Raw genomic sequence first — 26376 nt, 5'->3', positions numbered from 1 at the left:
GGAAAGGAGAGATGGAGAGATGAGAGCCAAGGAGAAAGGAGAGATGAGAGCCATGCAGAAAAGGAGAGATGAGAGCCAAGGGGAAAAGGAGAGATGAGAGCCAAGGAGAGATGGAGAGATGAGAGCCAAGGAGAAAAGGAGAGATGAGAGCCAAGGAGAGATGGAGAGATGAGAGCCAAGGAGAAAAGGAGAGATGAGAGCCAAGGAGAGATGGAGAGATGAGAGCCAAGGAGAAAAGGAGAGATGAGAGCCAAGGGGAGATGGAGAGATGAGAGCCAAGGAGAGATGGAGAGATGAGAGCTAAGGAGAAAAGGAGAGATGAGAGATCAGAGCCAAGTAGAGATGGAGAGATGAGAGCCAAGGAGAGATGGAGAGATGAGAGCCAAGGAAAGATGGAGAGATGAGAGCCAAGGGGAGATGGAGAGATGAGAGCCAAGGAGAAAAGGAGAGATGAGAGCTAAGGAGAAAAGGAGAGATGAGAGATGAGAGCCAAGGGGAGATGGAGAGATGAGAGCCAAGGAGAGATGGAGAGATGAGAGCCAAGAAGAGATGGAGAGATGAGAGCCAAGGGGAGATGGAGAGATGAGAGCCAAGGAGAGATGAGAGCCAAGGAGAGATGGAGAGATGAGAGGCAAGGAGAGATGGAGAGATGAGAGCCAAGGGAAAAAGGAGAGATGAGAGCCAAGGAGAAAAGGAGAGATGAGAGATTAGAGCCAAGTAGAAAAGGAGAGATGAGAGCCAAGGAGAGATGAGAGATGAGAGCCAAGGGGCAAAGGAGAGATGAGAGCCAAGGAAAAAGGAGAGATGGAGAGATGAGAGCCAAGGGGAAAAGGAGAGATGAGAGCCAAGGAGAGATGGAGAGATGAGAGCCAAGGGGAAAAGGAGAGGTGAGAACCAAGGAGAGATGGAGAGATGAGAGCCAAGGGGAAAAGGAGAGGTGAGAGCCAAGGAGAGATGGAGAGATGAGAGCCAAGGGGAAAAGGAGAGGTGAGAGCCAAGGAGAAAAGGAGAGGTGAGAGCCAAGGAGAGATGGAGAGATGAGAGCCAAGGAGAGATGGAGAGATGAGAGCCAATGAGAAAAGGAGAGATGAGGAGATGAGAGCCAAGGAGAAAAGGAGAGATGGAGAGGTGAGAGCCAAGGAGAAAAGGACAGATGAGAGCTAAGGGGAAAAGGAGAGATGGAGAGATGAGAAGAAAGTAGAAAAGGAGAGATGAGAGCCAATGAGATATGGAGAGATGAGAGCCAAGGAGATATGGAGAGATGAGAGCCAAGGAGAAAAGGAGAGATGAGAGCCAAGGAGAAAAGGAGAGATGAGAGCTAAGGAGGAAAGGAGAGATGGAGAGATGAGAGCCAAGGAGAAAAGGAGAGATGAGAGCCAAGGAGAGATGGAGAGATGAGAGCCAAGGAGAAAAGGAGAGATGAGAGCCAAGGAGAGATGGAGAGATGAGAGCCAAGGAGAAAAGGAGAGATGAGAGCCAAGGGGAGATGGAGAGATGAGAGCCAAGGAGAGATGGAGAGATGAGAGCCAAGGAGAAAAGGAGAGATGAGAGCTAAGGAGAAAAGGAGAGATGAGAGCCAAGTAGAGATGGAGAGATGAGAGCCAAGGAGAGATGGAGAGATGAGAGCCAAGGAGAGATGGAGAGATGAGAGCCAAGGGGAGATGGAGAGATGAGAGCCAAGGAGAAAAGGAGAGATGAGAGCTAAGGAGAAAAGGAGAGATGAGAGATGAGAGCCAAGTAGAGATGGAGAGATGAGAGCCAAGGAGAGATGGAGAGATGAGAGCCAAGGAGAGATGGAGAGATGAGAGCCAAGGGGAGATGGAGAGATGAGAGCCAAGGAGAGATGAGAGCCAAGGAGAGATGGAGAGATGAGAGGCAAGGAGAGATGGAGAGATGAGAGCCAAGGGAGAAAGGAGAGATGAGAGCCAAGGAGAAAAGGAGAGATGAGAGCTAAGGAGGAAAGGAGAGATGGAGAGATGAGAGCCAAGGAGAAAGGAGAGATGAGAGCCATGCAGAAAAGGAGAGATGAGAGCCAAGGGGAAAAGGAGAGATGAGAGCCAAGGAGAGATGGAGAGATGAGAGCCAAGGAGAAAAGGAGAGATGAGAGCCAAGGAGAGATGGAGAGATGAGAGCCAAGGAGAAAAGGAGAGATGAGAGCCAAGGAGAGATGGAGAGATGAGAGCCAAGGAGAAAAGGAGAGATGAGAGCCAAGGGGAGATGGAGAGATGAGAGCCAAGGAGAGATGGAGAGATGAGAGCTAAGGAGAAAAGGAGAGATGAGAGATCAGAGCCAAGTAGAGATGGAGAGATGAGAGCCAAGGAGAGATGGAGAGATGAGAGCCAAGGAAAGATGGAGAGATGAGAGCCAAGGGGAGATGGAGAGATGAGAGCCAAGGAGAAAAGGAGAGATGAGAGCTAAGGAGAAAAGGAGAGATGAGAGATGAGAGCCAAGTAGAGATGGAGAGATGAGAGCCAAGGAGAGATGGAGAGATGAGAGCCAAGAAGAGATGGAGAGATGAGAGCCAAGGGGAGATGGAGAGATGAGAGCCAAGGAGAGATGAGAGCCAAGGAGAGATGGAGAGATGAGAGGCAAGGAGAGATGGAGAGATGAGAGCCAAGGGAAAAAGGAGAGATGAGCCAAGGAGAAAAGGAGAGATGAGAGATTAGAGCCAAGTAGAAAAGGAGAGATGAGAGCCAAGGAGAGATGAGAGATGAGAGCCAAGGGGCAAAGGAGAGATGAGAGCCAAGGAAAAAGGAGAGATGGAGAGATGAGAGCCAAGGGGAAAAGGAGAGATGAGAGCCAAGGAGAGATGGAGAGATGAGAGCCAAGGGGAAAAGGAGAGGTGAGAACCAAGGAGAGATGGAGAGATGAGAGCCAAGGGGAAAAGGAGAGGTGAGAGCCAAGGAGAGATGGAGAGATGAGAGCCAAGGGGAAAAGGAGAGGTGAGAGCCAAGGAGAAAAGGAGAGGTGAGAGCCAAGGAGAGATGGAGAGATGAGAGCCAAGGAGAGATGGAGAGATGAGAGCCAAGGAGAGATGGAGAGATGAGAGCCAAGGGGAGATGGAGAGATGAGAGCCAAGGGGGAAAGTGGGAGAAAAAAAGTAAAACAGAGATGAAGGAATTTCAGGAGTTAATACGAGTCTTCAGAGAGGTAAGAATCACATTTACTCCTCATCCTCCTCCTTCAATCTGGTTTCCTTTAAGGCTGCAGCTATTATTGGGAAATAGACTGCGTGTGTGTCTGTGTGTGTCTGTGTGTGTGTGTGTGTGGTGTGTGTGTATTGGGTAATACAGTTTAAATAGTTGGCTGTGGTCCCACAGGGTCCAGCCAGAGGCAGCTCTCTAGCTCTGGAGGAGGAAATGCTCTCTAAGCTGTTGTGTGTGTGTGTGTGTGTGTGTGTGTGTGTGTGTGGTTGGGATCAGATCAAATCAGATTAGTCAGGGGGGTTGTAGGGACTGTTGGTAGTTCACAAGGTATTAGACTTTGGGATTTTGGGGGGATCATCTACTTAGGACAGTCTTGTTCATTGACTTGGAAGTTGGAACAACAGAAAATATGTTGGATTGCATGATGCTTAAGAGTACAGCCGAGCTGTCCACGGACGGAACTAGAAAAGGGGGACACAATTGCATCAGTAGGTGATAGTAGAGCTAGAATAGGAGTATCTTCAAATCCCGAGAGAGCATTTCAATAAATTCCTCTAGTTATTGTAGAGGGCTATGTTATCTTGATGTCCCAGCAGTAACTTTGGGATAATGTGTAATAAAACAACATCTGTATTCTCATCACCTCGGAAAATGTCTCTGTTGTGAATAAGCTGGGCTTATCTCTTATAAAAGCAGAAATGTCACTCACATATCTCCATAACACTACTGCCAGAGAATCTCTTAGTTTTCAATAATAAAGGACTGAATATTCCCTCCACAGCATTGGAAGGAGCGGAGCTCCTAGTAATGAATATGTCTATGTCATTAGCGAGGGGACAAGCCAACCAAAACATATGACTTGATAGTTGGCCATCAGAATGGACCAAAATAATCAGCCTGTGTCCCAAATGGCACCTTATTCCCTATATAGTGCACTACTTTAAAACCAGAGCCCTATTCCCTATATAGTGCACTACTTTAGACCAGAGCCCTATATAGTGCACTACTTTAGACCAGAGCCCTATTCCCTATATAGTGCACTACTTTAGACCAGAGCCCTATTCCCTATATAGTGCACTACTTTAGACCAGAGCCCTATTCCTTATGTAGTGCACTACTTTAGACCAGAGCCCTATTCCCTATATAGTGCACTACTTTAGACCAGAGCCCTATTCCCTATATAGTGCACTACTTTAGACCAGGACCCTATTCCCTATATAGTACACTACTTTAGACCAGAGCCCTATTCCCTATATAGTGCACTACTTTAGATCAGAGCCCTATTCCCTATATAGTGCACTACTTTAGACCAGAGCCCTATTCCCTATATAGTGCACTACTTTAGAACAGAGTCCTATTCCCTATATAGTGCACTACTTTAGACCAGGGCAATATTCCCTATATAGTGCACTACTTTAGACCAGAGCCCTATTCCCTATATAGTGCACTACTTTTGACTTGTTTCAAATTTGGACACAGCTTTCGAGAGGTCAGGGGTTAGATAGTAAATGACAACGACCACAAGAGAAAGCACAGACTGATTTGGGACCAGGCTAGAGATTCACAGCAACAAAGAATGAACAGAGAGGAAGTATAGACGAGGAGGGTAGTAAAGAGGTGAAGAAGAAGAAGAACAGAGGGAGTAAAGAGAAGAAGAAGAGCAGAGGGAGTAAAGAGGAGAAGAAGAACAGAGGGAGAAAAGAGGAGAAGAAGAACAGAGGGAGTAAAGAGGTGAAGAAGAAGAAGAACAGAGGGAGTAAAGAGGAGAAGAAGAAGAGCAGAGGGAGTAAAGAGGAGAAGAAGAACAGAGGGAGAAAAGAGGTGAAGAAGAAGAAGAACAGAGGGAGTAAAGAGGTGAAGAAGAAGAAGAGCAGAGGGAGTAAAGAGGAGAAGAAGAAGAGCAGAGGGAGTAAAGAGGAGAAGAAGAAGAGCAGAGGGAGTAAAGAGGAGAAGAAGGAAGAACAGAGGGAGAAAAGAGGAGAAGAAGAACAGAGGGAGAAAAGAGGAGAAGAAGAGAAGAAGAACAGAGGGAGTAAAGAGGAGAAGAAGAAGAGCAGAGGGAGTAAAGAGGAGAAGAAGAACAGAGGGAGAAAAGAGGAGAAGAAGAACAGAGGGAGAAAAGAGGAGAAGAAGAGAAGAAGAACAGAGGGAGTAAAGAGGAGAAGAAGAGAAGAAGAACAGAGGGAGTAAAGAGGAGAAGAAGAAGAGCAGAGCGAGTAAAGAGGAGAAGAACAGAGGGAGAAAAGAGGAGAAGAAGAACAGGGGAGAAAAGAGGAGAAGAAGAGAAGAAGAACAGAGGGAGTAAAGAGGAGAAGAAGAACAGAGGGAGAAAAGAGGAGAAGAAGAACAGAGGGAGAAAAGAGGAGAAGAAGAACAGAGGGAGAAAAGAGGAGAAGAAGAGAAGAAGAACAGAGGGAGTAAAGAGGAGAAGAAGAGAAGAAGAACAGAGGGAGTAAAGAGGAGAAGAAGAAGAGCAGAGCGAGTAAAGAGGAGAAGAACAGAGGGAGAAAAGAGGAGAAGAAGAACAGGGGGAGAAAAGAGGAGAAGAAGAGAAGAAGAACAGAGGGAGTAAAGAGGAGAAGAAGAACAGAGGGAGAAAAGAGGAGAAGAAGAACAGAGGGAGAAAAGAGGAGAAGAAGAACAGAGGGAGAAAAGAGGAGAAGAAGAGAAGAAGAACAGAGGGAGAAAGGAGGAGAAGAAGAACAGAGGGAGAAAAGAGGAGAAGAAGAGTGTTTCACCTGGTTGACCTCATCCTTATCTAGTCCCAGGACACTACCCATGAGCCTCAGCACCTCAGAGCGTTTGTCTTTCGGGGTGTGGAAGTACCCCATGAACAGGTTCCTCATCAGAGCCCTGAGCAGAGAGTATAAAAAGTAAGTAAGCATTGTCCGAGCCAGAAAGGCCCATAGGGGCAGCTTGAGGTTCAACTACAACCACATGGACAGGACGTCAAGTCAGACAAAATAACATGGACCACAAAGAGTCATTACACTGGCTAGATGGGAAAATAATATGACCTAGTACATATAGCTCTATTAATACGACCTAGCCTCTAGTACATATAGCTCTATTAATACGACCTAGCCTCTAGTACATATAGCTCTATTAATACGACCTAGTCTCTAGTACATATAGCTCTATTAATACGACCTAGTCTCTAGTACATATAGCTCTATTAATACGACCTAGCCTGTAGTACATATAGCTCTATTAATACGACCTAGTCTCTAGTACATATAGCTCTATTAATACGACCTAGTCTCTAGTACATATAGCTCTATTAATACGACCTAGCCTCTAGTACATATAGCTCTATTAATACGACCTAGTCTCTAGTACATATAGCTCTATTAATACGACCTAGTCTCTAGTACATATAGCTCTATTAATACGACCTAGTCTCTAGTACATATAGCTCTATTAATACGACCTAGTCTCTAGTACATATAGCTCTATTAATACGACCTAGTCTCTAGTACATATAGCTCTATTAATACGACCTAGTCTCTAGTACATATAGCTCTATTAATACGACCTAGTCTCTAGTACATATAGCTCTATTAATACGACCTAGTCTCTAGTACATATAGCTCTATTAATACGACCTAGTCTCTAGTACATATAGCTCTATTAATACGACCTAGTCTCTAGTACATATAGCTCTATTAATACGACCTAGTCTCTAGTACATATAGCTCTATACGGTGGCTGATATCAAATGCCATTTCCTTCAACATGTGGTTCATTTCACTAACAACTCATGCTTTATCCTCATTATAGATTTGATTTGCAATTTAAGATGTCGTCGACCCTAATCACCGGCATGAGTGCTTCCTAATCACGACCTCTGATCAACTTACATGAGAGAAGAACGAGATTTAATTAAATTTTTTAAAGTAGTAAAACAACATTATCTGTCTGTTTTCCCTCACAACTAAAGAGCATTGAGGCGCGAGGCTAAACTTCTCCACCGTTTGGTTCCCAGCAGCTACCACGTTGTAGCATGTGTGAAAGCAACACTCTGTGTGTGAGAGACACGGTTTTGCATCTCGCTCATCTCAACAACAAAAAATCTGTGATGAACGCTTGTGACAATGTGACAACGCTGAGTCTGCCTTTGAAATCTGCTCAAGTCAGTGTTGTGTTGGACTTACGGGTTGACTTTACCCTCGGTGCTATTCAACAGGTTCATCAACTTGTCCTGAGCTTCGTCCAACATCTCCTGCCTCACGTCAACTGTAACACACACACACACACACACACACACACACACAGACACACAGACACACAGACACACACACAGCTTCCCAGAAGTCTGAAGCATGGCTAGCGTGGCTACACGGAACAGTTTAAGTCTGACTATATATTTATGTAACAGACCGCCATGGCCAAAAGAAAGATTCAAGTCAGAGGTGCAGATCAGGGTATGATGGGCCTTCCAATGGTTCACAAACCAGGGGGCGTTTCAGGGTATGATGGGCCTTCCGATGGTTCACAAACCAGGGGGCAGATCAGGGTATGATGGGCCTTCCGATGGTTCACAAACCAGGGGGCAGATCAGGGTATGATGGGCCTTCCGATGGTTCACAAACCAGGGGGAAGATCAGGGTATGATGGGCCTTCCGATGGTTCACAAACCAGGGGGCAGATCAGGGTATGATGGGCCTTCCGATGGTTCACAAACCAGGGGGCAGATCAGGGTATGATGGGCCTTCCGATGGTTCACAAACCAGATGGCCCCCCTTTAACCGTTTCACAGCCTTTATCAGTTCAACTAAACCGCTCACACATCTGGATTCCTGTAGTGAATGAAAAACAGACGAGAGGTGGTGTGTGTGTGTGTGTGTGTGTGTGTGTGTGTGTGTGTGTGTACTATGATGTAATAACCATGTCTACAGCTGATAGCGTAATCAGTAGACCATTGCAGCTTACAGTGTGTGTGTGTGTGTGTGTGTGTGTGTCTGAGAATGCAGACTGATGTGGGAAACTCTATTCCTGGGTGGGATTGATTCCTGTAGTGTTAGCACTGTTACTATACTAATGATGTGATTTACTCTATTTGTGTTATTTGAGCGGTTGGCTGATAACAACATGTGAAATGGGCCTGTAGAACATTCTGGAATGGAATGCCAGATGTCTACTGGGTAACGTAGTTGGACTCCAGACCAGGGGTTTTCAGACCTCTCCTCAGGGACCCACAGCCATCCCATGTATTTGAATAATTCAACAGACATGATTCTAGTTGTCAACTAATCATTAAGTCCTTTTCTTCGTTTCGTCAGGAATTCATTCCCTTTTTTCTCCCAATGTCGCGGTATCCAATCCGAAGTTAAGGCCTTGTCTCACCGCAGCGACTCCCAGCGAGCTTGGGAGAGTTGAAGATCGAGACATGCTTCCTCTGAAACACTCTGAAACATGCCCTGCTGCTTCCTCTGAAACATGTCCTGCTGCTTCCTCTGAAACACTCTGAAACATGCCATGCTGCTTCCTCTGAAACATGCCCTGCTGCTTCCTCTGAAACATGTCCTGCTGCTTCCTCCGAAACATGCCCTGCTGCTTCCTCTGAAACATGCCCTGCTGCTTCCTCTGAAACATGTCCTGCTGCTTCCTCTGAAACATGTTCTGCTGCTTCCTCTGAAACATGCCCTGCTGCTTCCTCTGAAACATGCCCTGCTGCTTCCTCTGAAACATGCCCTGCTGCTTCCTCTGAAACATGCCCTGCTGCTTCCTCTGAAACACTCTGAAACATGTCCTGCTGCTTCCTCTGAAACATGTCCTGCTGCTTCCTCTGAAACACGCTGAAACATGTCCTGCTGCTTCCTCTGAAACATGCCCTGCTGCTTCCTCCGAAACATGTCCTGCTGCTTCCTCCGAAACATGTCCTGCTGCTTCCTCTGAAACATGTCCTGCTGCTTCCTCTGAAACATGCCCTGCTGCTTCCTCTGAAACATGCCCTGCTGCTTCCTCTGAAACATGCCCTGCTACTTCCTCTGAAACATGCCCTGCTGCTTCCTCTGAAACATGCCCTGCTGCTTCCTCTGAAACATGTCCTGCTGCTTCCTCTGAAACATGTCCTGCTGCTTCCTCTGAAACACTCTGAAACATGCCCTGCTGCTTCCTCCGAAACATGCCCTGCTGCTTCCTCCGAAACATGCCCTGCTGCTTCCTCTGAAACACTCTGAAACATGCCCTGCTGCTTCCTCTGAAACATGTCCCGCTGCTTCCTCTGAAACACTCTGAAACATGCCCTGCTGCTTCCTCTGAAACATGTCCTGCTGCTTCCTCTGAAACACTCTGAAACATGCCCTGCTGCTTCCTCTGAAACATGTCCCGCTGCTTCCTCTGAAACACTCTGAAACATGCCCTGATGCTTCCTCTGAAACATGCCCTGCTGCTTCCTCTGAAACATGTCCTGCTGCTTCCTCTGAAACACTCTGAAACATGCCCTGCTGCTTCCTCTGAAACATGTCCTGCTGCTTCCTCTGAAACATGTCCTGCTGCTTCCTCTGAAACATGCCCTGCTGCTTCCTCTGAAACATATCCTGCTGCTTCCTCTGAAACATGTCCTGCTGCTTCCTCTGAAACATGTCCCGCTGCTTCCTCTGAAACACTCTGAAACATGCCCTGCTGCTTCCTCTGAAACATGTCCTGCTGCTTCCTCTGAAACATGCCCTGCTGCTTCCTCTGAAACATGCCCTGCTGCTTCCTCTGAAACATGCCCTGCTGCTTCCTCTGAAACATATCCTGCTGCTTCCTCTGAAACATGTCCTGCTGCTTCCTCCGAAACATGCCCTGCTGCTTCCTCTGAAACACTCTGAAACATGCCTTGCTGCTTCCTCTGAAACATGCCCTGCTGCTTCCTCTGAAACATGTCCTGCTGCTTCCTCTGAAACACTCTGAAACATGCCTTGCTGCTTCCTCTGAAACATGTCCTGCTGCCTCCTCTGAAACGTGTCCTGCTGCTTCCTCTGAAACATGTCCTGCTGCTTCCTCTGAAACATGCCCTGCTGCTTCCTCTGAAACATGCCCTGCTGCTTCCTCTGAAACATGCCCTGCTGCTTCCTCTGAAACACTCTGAAACATGCCCTGCTGCTTCCTCTGAAACACTCTGAAACATGCCCTGCTGCTTCCTCTGAAACATATCCTGCTGCTTCCTCCGACTTCCTTCGACTAACTTCCTGGTTAGCCAGGAAGTCAGTCGAACTGATCAAGTCTTTTGATTGGTGAATCAGGAGAGGAAGTGAGCCGAACCCGGCCAAACCCGGCCAACGCTGGGCCAATTGTGCACCACCCTATAGGTCTCCCGGTCACGGCCGGTTGTGACACAGCCTGGGCTCAAACCCGGGTCTGTAGTGATGCCTCAAGCACTGAGATGCAGTGCCTTTAGGCCGCTGTACCACTTTGGTCGAGGTCTGTAGATCCTATTTCACAGACATCTGGAAACACTGGACAGGCACTTTAAGTTCCATCACTTGGCTGCATCCCAGATGAAATGGCACCCCACAACATGTCCCGCTGCTTCCTCTGAAACACTCTGAAACATGCCCTGATGCTTCCTCTGAAACATGCCCTGCTGCTTCCTCTGAAACATGTCCTGCTGCTTCCTCTGAAACACTCTGAAACATGCCCTGCTGCTTCCTCTGAAACATGTCCTGCTGCTTCCTCTGAAACATGTCCTGCTGCTTCCTCTGAAACATGCCCTGCTGCTTCCTCTGAAACATATCCTGCTGCTTCCTCTGAAACATGTCCTGCTGCTTCCTCTGAAACATGTCCCGCTGCTTCCTCTGAAACACTCTGAAACATGCCCTGCTGCTTCCTCTGAAACATGTCCTGCTGCTTCCTCTGAAACATGCCCTGCTGCTTCCTCTGAAACATGCCCTGCTGCTTCCTCTGAAACATGCCCTGCTGCTTCCTCTGAAACATATCCTGCTGCTTCCTCTGAAACATGTCCTGCTGCTTCCTCCGAAACATGCCCTGCTGCTTCCTCTGAAACACTCTGAAACATGCCTTGCTGCTTCCTCTGAAACATGCCCTGCTGCTTCCTCTGAAACATGTCCTGCTGCTTCCTCTGAAACACTCTGAAACATGCCTTGCTGCTTCCTCTGAAACATGTCCTGCTGCCTCCTCTGAAACATGTCCTGCTGCTTCCTCTGAAACATGTCCTGCTGCTTCCTCTGAAACATGCCCTGCTGCTTCCTCTGAAACATGCCCTGCTGCTTCCTCTGAAACACTCTGAAACATGCCCTGCTGCTTCCTCTGAAACACTCTGAAACATGCCCTGCTGCTTCCTCTGAAACATATCCTGCTGCTTCCTCCGACTTCCTTCGACTAACTTCCTGGTTAGCCAGGAAGTCAGTCGAACTGATCAAGTCTTTTGATTGGTGAATCAGGAGAGGAAGTGAGCCGAACCCGGCCAAACCCGGCCAACGCTGGGCCAATTGTGCACCACCCTATAGGTCTCCCGGTCACGGCCGGTTGTGACACAGCCTGGGCTCAAACCCGGGTCTGTAGTGATGCCTCAAGCACTGAGATGCAGTGCCTTTAGGCCGCTGTACCACTTTGGTCGAGGTCTGTAGATCCTATTTCACAGACATCTGGAAACACTGGACAGGCACTTTAAGTTCCATCACTTGGCTGCATCCCAGATGAAATGGCACCCCATTTCCTAAACAGGGCACCGTATTTGACCAGACTATACCGGCTAGACCATGAGTTTAGACTGGAGAACCTGGCACAAACGACTCGGGACAGCATGCAAAATGGCGCCCTATTCCCTATGGGGACTGGTCAAAAAGTAGTGCACTACATAGGGAATAGGGTGCCATTTTTTTGGGACTCGGGGAAAAGCCTAGTTTACTGTAGAGAGAAGGGAAAAAGCCTAGTTTACTGTAGAGAGAAGGGAAAAAGCCTAGTTTACTGTAGAGAGAAGGGAAAAAGCAGACCGGTTTTCAAAGAGGAACGTGGCGATGAAAACAGGTGTCTGTAATCAGCTGATTTATGTCTGGATCAAACACCTGTCCTCCTCCTCACCTGCTGCTGTAGCTAGAGATGATATGCATTCCTTTTCCATACCTTCCTGTCTGTACATACCATACCAAACACCTGTCCTCCTCCTCACCTGCTGCTGTAGCTAGAGATGTTCTGGGTGATATGCATTCCTTTTCCATACCTTCCTGTCTGTACATACCATACATTCCTGTCTGTACCTTCCTGTCTGTACATTCCATACATTCCTGTCTGTACATTCCATACATTCCTGTCTGTACCTTCCTGTCTGTACATTCCATACATTCCTGTCTGTACATACCATACATTCCTGTCTGTACATTCCTGTCTGCACATACCATACATTCCTGTCTGTACCTTCCTGTCTGTACATACCATACATTCCTGTCTGTACATACCATACATTCCTGTCCATACCTTCCTGTCTGTACATACCATACCTTCCTGTCTGTACATTCCATACCTTCCTGTCTGTACCTTCCTGTCTGTACCTTCCTGTCTGTACATTCCTGTCTGTACATACCATACATTCCTGTCTGTACCTTCCTGTCTGTACATACCATACATTCCTGTCTGTACCTTCCTGTCTGTACATTCCATACCTTCCTGTCTGTACATTCCATACCTTCCTGTCTGTACATACCATAGCTTCCTGTCTGTACATTCCATACCTTCCTGTCTGTACCTTCCTGTCTGTACCTTCCTGTCTGTACATTCCTGTCTGTACATTCCTGTCTGTACATACCATACATTCCTGTCTGTACCTTCCTGTCTGTACATACCATACATTCCTGTCTGTACCTTCCTGTCTGTACATTCCATACATTCCTGTCTGTACATACCATACATTCCTGTCTGTACCTTCCTGTCTGTACATTCCATACCTTCCTGTCTGTACATTCCATACATTCCTGTCTGTACATACCATACATTCCTGTCTGTACATTCCTGTCTGTACATTCCATACATTCCTGTCTGTACATTCCATACCTTCCTGTCTGTACCTTCCTGTCTGTACATTCCATACCTTCCTGTCTGTACATTCCATACCTACCTGTCTGTACATTCCATACCTTCCTGTATGTACATACCATACCTTCCTGTCTGTACATTCCATACCTTCCTGTCTGTACATTCCATACCTTCCTGTCTGTACATACCATACCTTCCTGTCTGTACCTTTCTGTCTGTTCATACCATACCTTCCTGTCTGTACCTTCCTGTCTGTACATACCATACCTTCCTGTCTGTACATTCCTGTCTGTACATACCATACCTTCCTGTCTGTACATACCATACCTTCCTGTCTGTACATTCCATACCTTCCTGTCTGTACCTTCTTGTCTGTACATACCATACCTTCCTGTCTGTACATTCCATACCTTCCTGTCTGTACATTCCATACCTTCCTGTCTGTACATTCCATACATTCCTGTCTGTACCTTCCTGTCTGTACCTTCCTGTCTGTACATTCCTGTCTGTACATACCATACCTTCCTGTCTGTACATTCCTGTCTGTACATACCATACCTTCCTGTCTGTACATTCCATACCTTCCTGTCTGTACATTCCTGTCTGTACCTTCCTGTCTGTACATACCATACCTTCCTGTCTGTACCTTCCTGTCTGTACCTTCCTGTCTGTACATACCATACCTTCCTGTCTGTACCTTCCTGTCTGTACATACCATACCTTCCTGTCTGTACCTTCCTGTCTGTACATACCATTACCTTCCTGTCTGTACCTTCCTGTCTGTACATACCATACCTTCCTGTCTGTACATACCATACCTTCCTGTCTGTACATTCCATACCTTCCTGTCTGTACATTCCATACCTTCCTGTCTGTACCTTCCTGTCTGTACATTCCATACCTTCCTGTCTGTACATTCCATACCTACCTGTCTGTACATTCCATACCTTCCTGTATGTACATACCATACCTTCCTGTCTGTACATTCCATACCTTCCTGTCTGTACATTCCATACCTTCCTGTCTGTACATACCATACCTTCCTGTCTGTACCTTCCTGTCTGTTCATACCATACCTTCCTGTCTGTACCTTCCTGTCTGTACATACCATACCTTCCTGTCTGTACATTCCTGTCTGTACCTACCATACCTTCCTGTCTGTACATACCATACCTTCCTGTCTGTACATTCCATACCTTCCTGTCTGTACCTTCTTGTCTGTACATACCATACCTTCCTGTCTGTACATTCCATACCTTCCTGTCTGTACATTCCATACCTTCCTGTCTGTACATTCCATACATTCCTGTCTGTACCTTCCTGTCTGTACCTTCCTGTCTGTACATTCCTGTCTGTACATACCATACCTTCCTGTCTGTACATTCCTGTCTGTACATACCATACCTTCCTGTCTGTACATTCCATACCTTCCTGTCTGTACATTCCTGTCTGTACCTTCCTGTCTGTACATACCATACCTTCCTGTCTGTACCTTCCTGTCTGTACCTTCCTGTCTGTACATACCATACCTTCCTGTCTGTACCTTCCTGTCTGTACATACCATACCTTCCTGTCTGTACCTTCCTGTCTGTACATACCATTACCTTCCTGTCTGTACCTTCCTGTCTGTACATACCATACCTTCCTGTCTGTACATACCATACCTTCCTGTCTGTACATTCCATACCTTCCTGTCTGTACATACCATACCTTCCTGTCTGTACATACCATACCTTCCTGTCTGTACATTCCATACCTTCCTGTCTGTACATTCCATACCTTCCTGTCTGTACATTCCATACCTTCCTGTCTGTACATTCCTGTCTGTACATTCCATACCTTCCTGTCTGTACATTCCATACCTTCCTGTCTGTACATTCCATACCTTCCTGTCTGTACATTCCTGTCTGTACATTCCATACCTTCCTGTCTGTACATTCCATACCTTCCTGTCTGTACATTCCATACCTTCCTGTCTGTACATTCCATACCTTCCTGTCTGTACATTCCATACCTTCCTGTCTGTACATTCCATACCTTCCTGTCTGTACATTCCTGTCTGTACATACCATACCTTCCTGTCTGTACATACCATAATGACTGTTTCATTATAACATAGTGGAGACAATGACTGTTTCATTATACCATAGTGGAGACAATGACTGTTTCATTATAATATAGTGGAATCACTGACTGTTTCATTATAACATAGTGGAGACAATGACTGTTTCATTATACCATAGTGGAGTCAATGACTGTTTCATTATACCATAGTGGAGTCAATGACTGTTTCATTACAGCATAAAGAGGAACCTAGGAAGAAACCCAGAATGTTGTCTTGGCACAGAATGTTGTCTTGGCACAGAATGTTGTCCTGGTACAGAATGTTGTCCTGGTACAGAATGTTGTCCTGGTACAGAATGTTGTCCTGGTATGGTACAGAATGGTGTCCTGTCTTGGTACAGAATGTTGTCCTGGTACAGAATGTTGTCCTGGTATGGTACAGAATGGTGTCCTGTCTTGGTACAGAATGGTGTCCTGGTACAGAATGTTGTCCTGGTACAGAATGTTGTCCTGGTACAGAATGGTGTCCTGTCTTGGTACAGAATGTTGTCCTGGTACAGAATGGTGTCCTGTCTTGGTACAGAATGTTGTCCTGGTACAGAATGTTGTCCTGGTACAGAATGTTGTCCTGGCACAGAATGTTGTCCTGGTACAGAATGTTGTCCTGGTACAGAATGTTGTCCTGGTATGGTACAGAATGTTGTCCTGGTACAGAATGGTGTCCTGTCTTGGTACAGAATGTTGTCCTGGTACAGAATGTTGTCCTGGTACAGAATGTTGTCCTGGCACAGATTGTTGTCCTGGTACAGAATGTTGTCCTGGTACAGAATGTTGTCCTGGTACAGAATGTTGTCTTGGCACAGAATGTTGTCCTGGTACAGAATGGTGTCCTGGTACAGAATGTTGCCCTGGTACAGAATGTTGTCCTGGTATGGTACAGAATGTTGTCCTGGTACAGAATGGTGTCCTGGTACAGAATGTTGCCCTGGTACAGAATGTTGTCCTGGCACAGAATGTTGTCCTGGCACACGTTTACGTCCCTTGACACCAATTGTGCAACGTTTCCATGCCCAAAGAATCCAACCGAGTACTAGATGTCCAACCCGGTACTAGATGTCCAACCCAGTAGATGTCCAACCCAGTACTAGATGTCTAACCCGGTACTAGATGTCTAACCCAGTACTAGATGTCCAACCCGGTACTAGATGTCCAACCCAGTAGATGTCTAACCCGGTACTAGATGTCTAACCCAGTACTAGATGTCTAACCCGGTACTAGATGTCCAACCCGGTACTAGATGTCTAACCCAGTACTAGATGTCCAACCCGGTACTAGATGTCTAACCCAGTACTAGATGTCCAACCCAGTACTAGATGTCTAACCCGGTACTAGATGTCTAACCCAGTACTAGATGTCTAACCCGGTACTAGATGTCCAACCCGGTACTAGATGTCCAACCCGGTACTAGATGTCCAACCCGGTACTAGATGTCCAACCCGGTACTACATGTCCAACCCAGTACTAGATGTCTAACCCAGTACTAGATGTCCAACCCGGTACTAGATGTCCAACCCAGTACTAGATGTCCAACCCAGTACTAGATGTCCAACCCAGTACTAGATGTCTAACCCGGTACTAGATGTCCAACCCAGTAGATGTCCAACCCAGTACTAGATGTCTAACCCGGTACTAGATGTCTAACCCGGTACTAGATGTCCAACCCGGTACTAGATGTCCAACCCGGTACTAGATGTCCAACCCGGTACTAGATGTCCAACCCGGTACTAGATGTCTAACCCGGTACTAGATGTCCAACCCGGTACTAGATGTCTAACCCGGTACTAGATGTCCAACCCGGTACTAGATGTCCAACCTGGTACTAGATGTCTAACCCGGTACTAGATGTCCAACCCGGTACTAGATGTCTAACCCGGTACTAGATGTCCAACCCGGTACTAGATGTCTAACCCGGTACTAGATGTCTAACCCGGTACTAGATGTCTAATCCGGTACTAGATGTCCAACCCAGTACTAGATGTCCAACCCGGTACTAGATGTCCAACCCGGTACTAGATGTCCAACCCGGTACTAGATGTCCAAGCCAGTACTAGATGTCTAACCCGGTACTAGATGTCCAACCCAGTACTAGATGTCCAACCCGGTACTAGATGTCCAACCCAGTACTAGATGTCAAACCCAGTACTAGATGTCCAACCCAGTATTAGATGTCCAACCCAGTACTAGATGTCTAACCCGGTACTAGATGTCCAACCCAGTAGATGTCCAACCCAGTACTAGATGTCTAACCCGGTACTAGATGTCTAACCCGGTACTAGATGTCCAACCCGGTACTAGATGTCCAACCCGGTACTAGATGTCCAACCCGGTACTAGATGTCCAACCCGGTACTAGATGTCCAACCCGGTACTAGATGTCCAAGCCAGTACTAGATGTCTAACCTGGTACTAGATGTCCAACCCAGTACTAGATGTCCAACCCGGTACTAGATGTCCAACCCAGTACTAGATGTCCAACCCAGTATTAGATGTCCAACCCGGTACTAGATGTCTAACCCGGTACTAGATGTCCAACCCAGTAGATGTCCAACCCGGTACTAGATGTCTAACCCGGTACTAGATGTCTAACCCGGTACTAGATGTCCAACCCGGTACTAGATGTCCAACCCGGTACTAGATGTCCAACCCAGTACTAGATGTCTAACCCGGTACTAGATGTCCAACCCGGTACTAGATGTCTAACCCGGTACTAGATGTCCAACCCGGTACTAGATGTCCAACCCGGTACTAGATGTCTAACCCGGTACTAGATGTCCAACCCGGTACTAGATGTCCAACCCGGTACTAGATGTCCAACCCAGTAGATGTCCAACCCAGTACTAGATGTCTAACCCGGTACTAGATGTCTAACCCGGTACTAGATGTCCAACCCAGTACTAGATGTCCAACCCGGTACTAGATGTCCAACTCAGTACTAGATGTCCAACCCAGTAGATGTCCAACCCAGTACTAGATGTCTAACCCGGTACTAGATGTCTAACCCGGTACTAGATGTCCAACCCGGTACTAGATGTCCAACCCAGTAGATGTCCAACTGGGTACTAGATGTCCAACCCGGTACTAGATGTCCAACCCGGTACTAGATGTCCAACCCGGTACTAGATGTCCAACCCGGTACTAGATGTCTAACCCGGTACTAGATGTCCAACCCGGTACTAGATGTCCAACCCGGTACTAGATGTCCAACCCGGTACTAGATGTCTAACCCGGTACTAGATGTCTAACCCAGTACTAGATGTCCAACCCAGTACTAGATGTCCAACCCAGTACTAGATGTCCAACCCAGTAGATGTCCAACCCAGTACTAGATGTCTAACCCGGTACTAGATGTCTAACCTGGTACTAGATGTCCAACCCGGTACTAGATGTCCAACCCGGTACTAGATGTCCAACCCGGTACTAGATGTCCAAGCCAGTACTAGATGTCTAACCCGGTACTAGATGTCCAACCCAGTACTAGATGTCCAACCCGGTACTAGATGTCCAACCCAGTACTAGATGTCCAACCCAGTACTAGATGTCCAACCCAGTAGATGTCCAACCCAGTACTAGATGTCTAACCCGGTACTAGATGTCTAACCCAGTACTAGATGTCCAACCCGGTACTAGATGTCCAACCCAGTACTAGATGTCCAACCCGGTACTAGATGTCCAACCCGGTACTAGATGTCCAACCCGGTACTAGATGTCCAACCCGGTACTAGATGTCTAACCCGGTACTAGATGTCTAACCCGGTACTAGATGTCCAACCCAGTACTAGATGTCCAACCCGGTACTAGATGTCCAACCCGGTACTAGATGTCCAACCCGGTACTAGATGTCTAACCCGGTACTAGATGTCTAACCCGGTACTAGATGTCCAACCCGGTACTAGATGTCCAACCCGGTACTAGATGTCCAACCCAGTACTAGATGTCTAACCCGGTACTAGATGTCTAACCCGGTACTAGATGTCCAACCCAGTACTAGATGTCCAACCCGGTACTAGATGTCCAACCCAGTACTAGATGTCCAACCCGGTACTAGATGTCCAACCCAGTAGATGTCCAACCCAGTACTAGATGTCTAACCCAGTACTAGATGTCTAACCCAGTACTAGATGTCCAACCCAGTAGATGTCCAACCCAGTAGATGTCCAACCCAGTAGATGTACAACCCAGTACTAGATGTCCAACCCGGTACTAGATGTCCAACCCGGTACTAGATGTCCAACCCAGTACTAGATGTCCAACCCAGTACTAGATGTCCAACCCGGTACTAGATGTCCAACCCAGTACTAGATGTCCAACCCGGTACTAGATGTCCAACCCAGTACTAGATGTCCAACCCGGTACTAGATGTGCAACCCAGTACTAGATGTCCAACCCGGTACTAGATGGGTGTACCTAATAAACTGTGTATTTGAATGTCTGCACAAGAGCTACGCTCCCTAGTATAGTCCCTAGGCAGACAGGTTACAGACCATGTTAACAATGCTCCAGCATACACCTGGGATTTCAGACTACACAAGAGACTGAAAACAACGGGTGTAGACTTTTCCGTGAAATGCTTACTTACGAGCCCTTAACTTTTTTACCTCTGCAATGTTGGTCAATCAAAATACACCCGCATATGTCAATCAAAATACACCTGCATATGTCAATCAAAATACACCTGCATATGTCAATCAAAATACACCTGCATATGTCAATCAAAATGAATCCCGAGAACAAAATACACCCTGACAATACCTGATCGCCATGGCAGCAGAAGCATACTTGTTTGAGCTGGCCATAATACGGACTTGGTCTTTTACCAAATAGGGCTATCTTCTCTATTCCGGGTGATTACCTCATGAGGCTGGTTGAGAGAATGCCAAGAGTGTGCAAAGCTGTCATCAAGGCAAAAGGGGCAAAGCCTCACTTTATAGAATCTAAAATATATTTTTAATTTTCAGTTACCACATGATTCCATATGTGTTATTTCATAGTTTTGATGTCTTCACTATTATTCAGTAGAAAATAGTCAAAAATGAAGAAAAACTCCTTGAGTAGGTGCGTCCAAGCTTTGGACCGGTACTGTGTATATATATATTACAAAACAATACCTGATGATCCAACTGGTACTGTGTATATATATATCACAAAACAATACCTGATGAGCCAACTGGTACTGTGTATATATATATATCACAAAACAATACCTGACGATCTGACTGGTACTGTGTATATATATATCACAAAACAATACCTGATGAGCCAACTGGTACTGTGTATATATATATATCACAAAACAATACCTGATGAGCCGTGACAGGTTCTGAATGGTCTCTCTGAACATCTCTCGACTCCCTGAGGGGTCAGACATGGTGGACGGCCTCATGTTCTCCTGCTGGACCTTGAGGAGCCTCCTTCCCTGCTACAATGTCAATGATGTGATGGTAGTCTCCCCTCAGCCGGCTGTTCTCCCTCGTCTTCTCATTCAGCACCGCCAGGGCCTACAGTAAATCAAGTCAAGTCAAAATATATATATATATATATATTACTAGGGTTGTAAAATTCCAATAACTTTTACAAAATTCCTGGTTGGAAGATTCCTGGAATCCAGAGGGGATAGGCAGGAAATCCTTCAACTTGGATTTCTGGAAAATCTAGACATTTTAGGAAAATTACCCAGGATTTTGCAACTGTAATAAATTGAATAAAGTTGATAGTGATTTTGACCTGCTCTCTCTCCACGGCGTAGGCCCGCAGCTGCTGCTGGAGGAACATCACGTCTTGGCTGTGGCCTCGTCCCCCCAGGGAGACGTGGGAGTGCAGCGCCTGGATCTCTACATCTTTCTGCTAGACCATCTGGCTGAGCTTCCCCATCTCCTCTCTGGAGACCACCAGCTGGTCCAGCTGTCTGGTGAGGTTCTGGTTCTTCTGATTCAGCTGGCTGATTTCCGTCTCCTTCTCCCCCCTGAATGGTAATTCATCCCGAATCATCAGCTGCTGTTGAGTACAACAACAATTCAGGAAATACCTTCACTAGTCTCTCTACCTCCATCTTGGACAGGTCGTGTTTCTCGTTGCTGTTCTCCCTGTAATTCAGGAAATACCTTCACTAGTCTCTCTACCTCCATCTTGGACAGGTCGTGTTTCTCGTTTCTCGTGTTTCTCGTTGCCGTTCTCCCTGTAATTCAGGGACGACTTGGTCTCGTCTTCCCGTTGGAGAATGACCACTTCCTGTTCCTGTTCCTGGGAGTATCGGGTGGGCCGAGGTGATCTACTACTTCCTGCTGCAGGCGCCCAATCTCCTCGTCCTTGGCGTGGATCAGCCTATCGTAGTTCTCTCTGCTCTGCTCGTGGCGATGGTGGGCCTGCTCCAACTCATTCTGCTGCGCCAGGAGAGACTGTTGGGAGGAGAGGAGGTGACCTCGCTGCTCCTCTATGGTCCTCTATGGTCCTCTATGCTCCTCTATGGTCCTCTATGGTCCTATATAGTCCTCTATGGTACTCTATGCTCCTCTATGGTCCTATATAGTCCTCTATGCTCCTCTATGGTCCTATATAGTCCTCTATGGTACTCTATGCTCCTCTATGGTCCTATATAGTCCTCTATGCTCCTCTATGGTCCAATATAGTCCTCTATGCTCCTCTATGGTCCTCTATGGTCCTCTATGGACCTATATAGTCCTATATAGTCCTCTATGGTCCTCTATGCTCCTCTATGGTCCTCTATGGTCCTCTATGCTCCTCTATGGTCCTATATGGTCCTCTATGGTCCTCTATGGTCCTATATGCTCCTCTATGGTCCTCTATGCTCCTCTATGCTCCTCTATGGTCCTATATGGTCCTCTATGGTCCTCCTCCAGGCATCTCCTGAGGTCTTCAGCTGGGTGATGTCCGACTCCAGTTCTGTGGTTCATGTTAATGTGCTCAATAAGGCTGTTCATTTAGCAGCAAATACAATACATAGATATTTATTTTTAAAAAACAACAAGAGATATGACAGGATGTGTTACCGGTGATGATGTCCGGGGTGCATGACTCGGCAAGGCCGGGGGGCTGGGGTCTACTCTGCTGGTCCCTCAGACGATCTATCTCCTCCTTATAGGATAGGATTTAATGTTAATATCCCAAGGGAAAAAACTGTCTCCAACACACAGTGCCACTGCACTGTCTGTTTCAGTTCCTCCAGCTCCTCTCCTCCTCCCTCCAGTCTGTTCCTGTCCCTCCAGCTCCTCTCCTCCTCTCCTCCAGTCTGTTTCTGTCCCTCCAGCTCCTCTCCTACTCCCTCCAGTCTGTTTCTGTCCCTCCAGCTCCTCTCCTACTCCCTCCAGTCTGTTCCTGTTCCTCCAGCTCCTCTCCTCATCCCTCCAGTCTATTCCTGTTCCTCCAGCTCCTCTCCTCCTCCCCTCCAGTCTGTTTCAGTTCCTCCAGCTCCTCTCCTCCAGTCTGTTTCTGTTCATCCAGCTCATCTCCTCCTCCCCTCCAGTCTGTTTCAGTTCCTCCAGCTCCTCTCCTCCTCCCCTCCAGTCTGTTTCTCTCCCTCCGACTCCTCTCCTCAAGTCTGTTTCTGTTCCTCCAGCTCCTCTCCTCCTCCTCCCCTCCAGTCTTTTTCAGTTCTTCCAGCTCCTCTCCTCCTGGACCATGTTCTGAAACAATGTCAGAATGTTAATAAAGTTATGAATGGCCAGTAATGTTATGAAATGCGCTGATTTCATTGAAAATAATGATGCGCTCATTTCAGCACTGAACCAGCCATCGCTGAATAAGTGATATAAGTCGCACGTGACTTTGCTTTGCTAACTGTATTGTAACGACCCTTGGTTTATAAGTGCGGAAATCGACTGCCACACGAGCATGCTTTTGCGGCACAGTGGATTGCGCGCCGGACCTCGGGCTAGAAGGTCGAGGGTTCGAGACCTGCTCCCTGCCTGTTTCATTACATTACTTTTGGCTAGTCTTTGCTACATTCACCCCAAACAAAATGTAAAAAAGTACAACTCTCATTGAAACGTCTTTTATTCAGCACTAGACACACAATAAATACATCCTAGAAATTAATGCTATTCGCGTCTGGGAATATGTAAGACGAATGGGTTGCATTTGTTTCATTGCTTGTTGTTTTGGGTTGGTGCCGATGACCCATCTGATAAAAATCTCTCTTAAAAAGAAAACTATCTGGATCGGGAATAGTCTAGTCCAGTTATAGAGCAACCGGTGATGTAGATAATTGGTTTAACAGCTCAGTTACATAGTTTGTAGTGATTACTTTCTTACTGACTTGAGTGTCCTGTTGGAACGGAAATGGCGCCACACCAAACTGGAAGTCTTCCGACTAGCTTGGAAAGACAGTACCGTGCAGTATCGAAGAGCCCTCACTGCTGCTCCACCAAACTGGAAGTCTACCGACTAGCTTGGAAAGACCGTACCGTGCAGTATTGAAGAGCCCTCACTGCTGCTCCATCATCCTATTTTTCCAACTTAATTGAGGAGAATAAGAACGTAAATGTATTTTTGTTCTGTCGCAAAGATAACTAAAAAGCAGTATTCCCCACAAGAGGATGGCTTTCACTTCAGCATGAACTTCTTTGACAAAAAGATGATCATTAGAAAGCAAATGACGGACTCCTCTTTAAATCTGCGTATTTCTCCAAAGCTCAGTTGTCCTGAGTCTGCACAACTCTGCCAGGACCTAGGATCAAGGGAGACACTCAAGTTTTTTAATACTATATCTCTTGACACATTGATGAAAATAGTCTTGGCCTCTAAACCGTCATGCTGAATACTGGACCCTATTCCAACTAAACTACTGAAAGAGCTGCTTCCTGTGCTTGGCCCTCCTATGTTGAACGTAATAAACGGCTCTCTATCCACTGGATGTGTACCAAACTCAGTAAAAGTGGCAGTAATAAAGCCTCTCTTGAAAAAGCCGAACCCTGACAGAGAAAATATAAAAAAGCGAAGAATCGGCCCATATCGAATCTCCCATTCCTGCAACTCACCGCTTTCCTGAAGAAAAACAATGTATATGAAATGGTTCAGTCTGGTTTTAGACACCATCATAGCACTGAGACGGCACTTGTGAAGGTGGTAAATGACCTTTAATGGCGTCAGACCGAGGCTCTGCATCTGTCCTCGTGCTCCTAGACCTTAGTGCTGCTTTTGATACCATCGATCACCACATTATTTTGGAGAGATTGGAAACCCAAATTGGAAATCTTATCTGTCGGAAAGATATCAGTTTGTCAACTGTAAATTTCGGTGTCCCTCCGGGTTCCATTTTAGGACCACTATTGTTTTCACTATATATTTTACCTCTTGGTGATGTCATTCAGAAACATAATGTTAACTTTCACTGCTGTGCGAATGACACACAGCTGTACATTTCAATGAAACGTGGTGAAGCCTCAACAATGCCCTCCCTGGAAGCCTGTGTTTCAGACATAAGGAAGTGGATGGTGGCAAATGTTTTACCTTTAAACTCGGACAACACAGAGATGCTTGTTCTAGGTCCCAAGAAACAAAGAGATCTTCTGTTGGATCTGACAATTAATCTTGATGGTTGTACAGTTGTCTCAAATAAAACTGTGAAGGACCTCGGCGTTACTCTGGACCCTGATCTCTCTTTTGACGAACTTTTCTACGTAACATTGCAAAAATCTGAAACTTTGTCAAAAAATTATGCAGAAAAATGAATCCATGCTTTTGTCACTTCTAGATTAGACTACTGCAATGCACAACTTTCTGGCTACCCGGATAAAGCACTGAATATGAACTTCAGTTAGTGCTAAACACAGCTGCTAGAATCCTGACTAGAACCAAAACATTTGATCGTATTACTCCAGTGCTAGCTTCCCTACACTGGCTTCCTGTCAAGGCAAGGGCTGATTTCAAGGTTTTACTGCTAACCTACAAAGCATTACATGGGCTTGCTCCTCCTACTTATCTTTCCGATTTGGTCCTGCCATACATACCTACACGTACGCTACGGTCACAAGACGCAGGCCTCCTTACTGTCCCTAGAATTTCTAAGCAAACAGCTGAAAGCAGGGCTTTCTCCTATAGAGCTCCATTTTTATGGAATGGTCTGCCTACCCATGTGAGGCGCAGACTCGGCCTCGACCTTTAAGTCTTTGTTTAAGACTCATTTAGTAGGTACTATGATTGAGTTGGCGCCCCCTCGGGTTCGTGCCGTGGAGGAGGTCTTCATGGGCTATACTTGGCTTTGTCTCAGGGTAGTAGGTTGGTGGTTGAAGATATCCCTCTAGTGGTGTGGGGGCTGTGCCTTGGCAAAGTGGTTGGGGTTATATCCTGCCTGTTTGGCCCTGTCCGGGGGTATCATCGGATGGGGCCACAGTGTCTCCTGACCCATCCGGTCTCAGCCTCCAGTATTTATGCTGCAGTAATTTGTGTCGGGGGGCTAGGGTCAGTTTGTTATATCTGGAGTATTTCTCCTGTCTTATCCGGTGTCTTGTGTGAATTTAAGTATGCTCTCTCTAATTCTCTATTTCTCTCGGAGGACCTAAGCCCTAGGACCATGCCTCAGGACTACCTGGCCTAATGACTCCTTGCTGTCCACAGTCCACCTGGTCGTGCTGCTGCTCCAGTTTCAACTGACCAGAGCCCTAGGACCATGCCTCAGGACTACCTGTCCTAATGACTCCTTGCTGTTCCCAGTCCACCCGGTCGTGCTGCTGCTCCAGTTTCAACTGTTCTGCCTTGTCACTGGATGTGTTCACTGGTCCTCGTCCTGCTGTTTTGGACTCCCTCTACCACACCTTTTTATTTTATTTTAATTTCATCTTTATTTAACCAGGTAGGCAAGTTGAGAACAAGTTCTCATTTACAATTGCGACCTGGCCAAGATAAAGCTGTCTCGAACTCTGAATGATGGGCTATGAAAAGCCAACTGACATTTATTCTTGAGGTGCTGACCGGTTGTACCCTCGACAACCACTGATTATTATCATCATCATCTGACCCTGCTACCGCCACACAGCTCCTCAGACCCGGCCTTGGTCAGCAGTCCCAGCGACTGATGCCAACCGCTTCATGGGATCGAACCCCCCCCCCCCCCCCCAAAAAAGAAGCTAACTAGCTAGTAGTCAAACTTTCCAATCAACTTTCAACATTTTCCAAAA

General features: G+C 46.6%; 1 protein-coding gene across 3 annotated transcripts in view; it reads right to left on the bottom strand.

The window, feature by feature from the left end:
* Nucleotides 1-26291, bottom strand: part of LOC115124954 (thyroid receptor-interacting protein 11-like) — an 86309-nt gene extending 60018 nt beyond the window's left edge. The window contains exons 1-4 of one of the 3 annotated variants that reach the window (XR_010459818.1): nt 22252-26291; nt 21270-22144; nt 20969-21238; nt 20545-20742 (exon numbers count right to left, since the gene is read on the bottom strand). Coding sequence is in view for 1 of the 3 variants with exons in the window: in XM_065004402.1 (XP_064860474.1) it covers nt 5885-5999; nt 20545-20627 (198 nt within the window). In the remaining 2 variants the exon portion in view is untranslated. Of the gene's footprint in view, nt 1-5884; nt 6000-20544; nt 20743-20968; nt 22145-22251 lie in introns of all 3 variants that reach the window. The other 2 variants (XM_065004402.1, XR_010459817.1) reach the window with 2 other exon arrangements.
* Nucleotides 26292-26376: the final 85 nt, after the last annotated feature.

Source organism: Oncorhynchus nerka, linkage group LG18 (genome assembly GCF_034236695.1).
Source record: "Oncorhynchus nerka isolate Pitt River linkage group LG18, Oner_Uvic_2.0, whole genome shotgun sequence".
Classification (NCBI taxonomy): Eukaryota; Metazoa; Chordata; class Actinopteri; order Salmoniformes; family Salmonidae; genus Oncorhynchus; species Oncorhynchus nerka.
The sequence above is the reverse complement of the archived record's forward strand: the minus strand, read 5'-3'. Positions and strand labels throughout refer to the sequence as shown.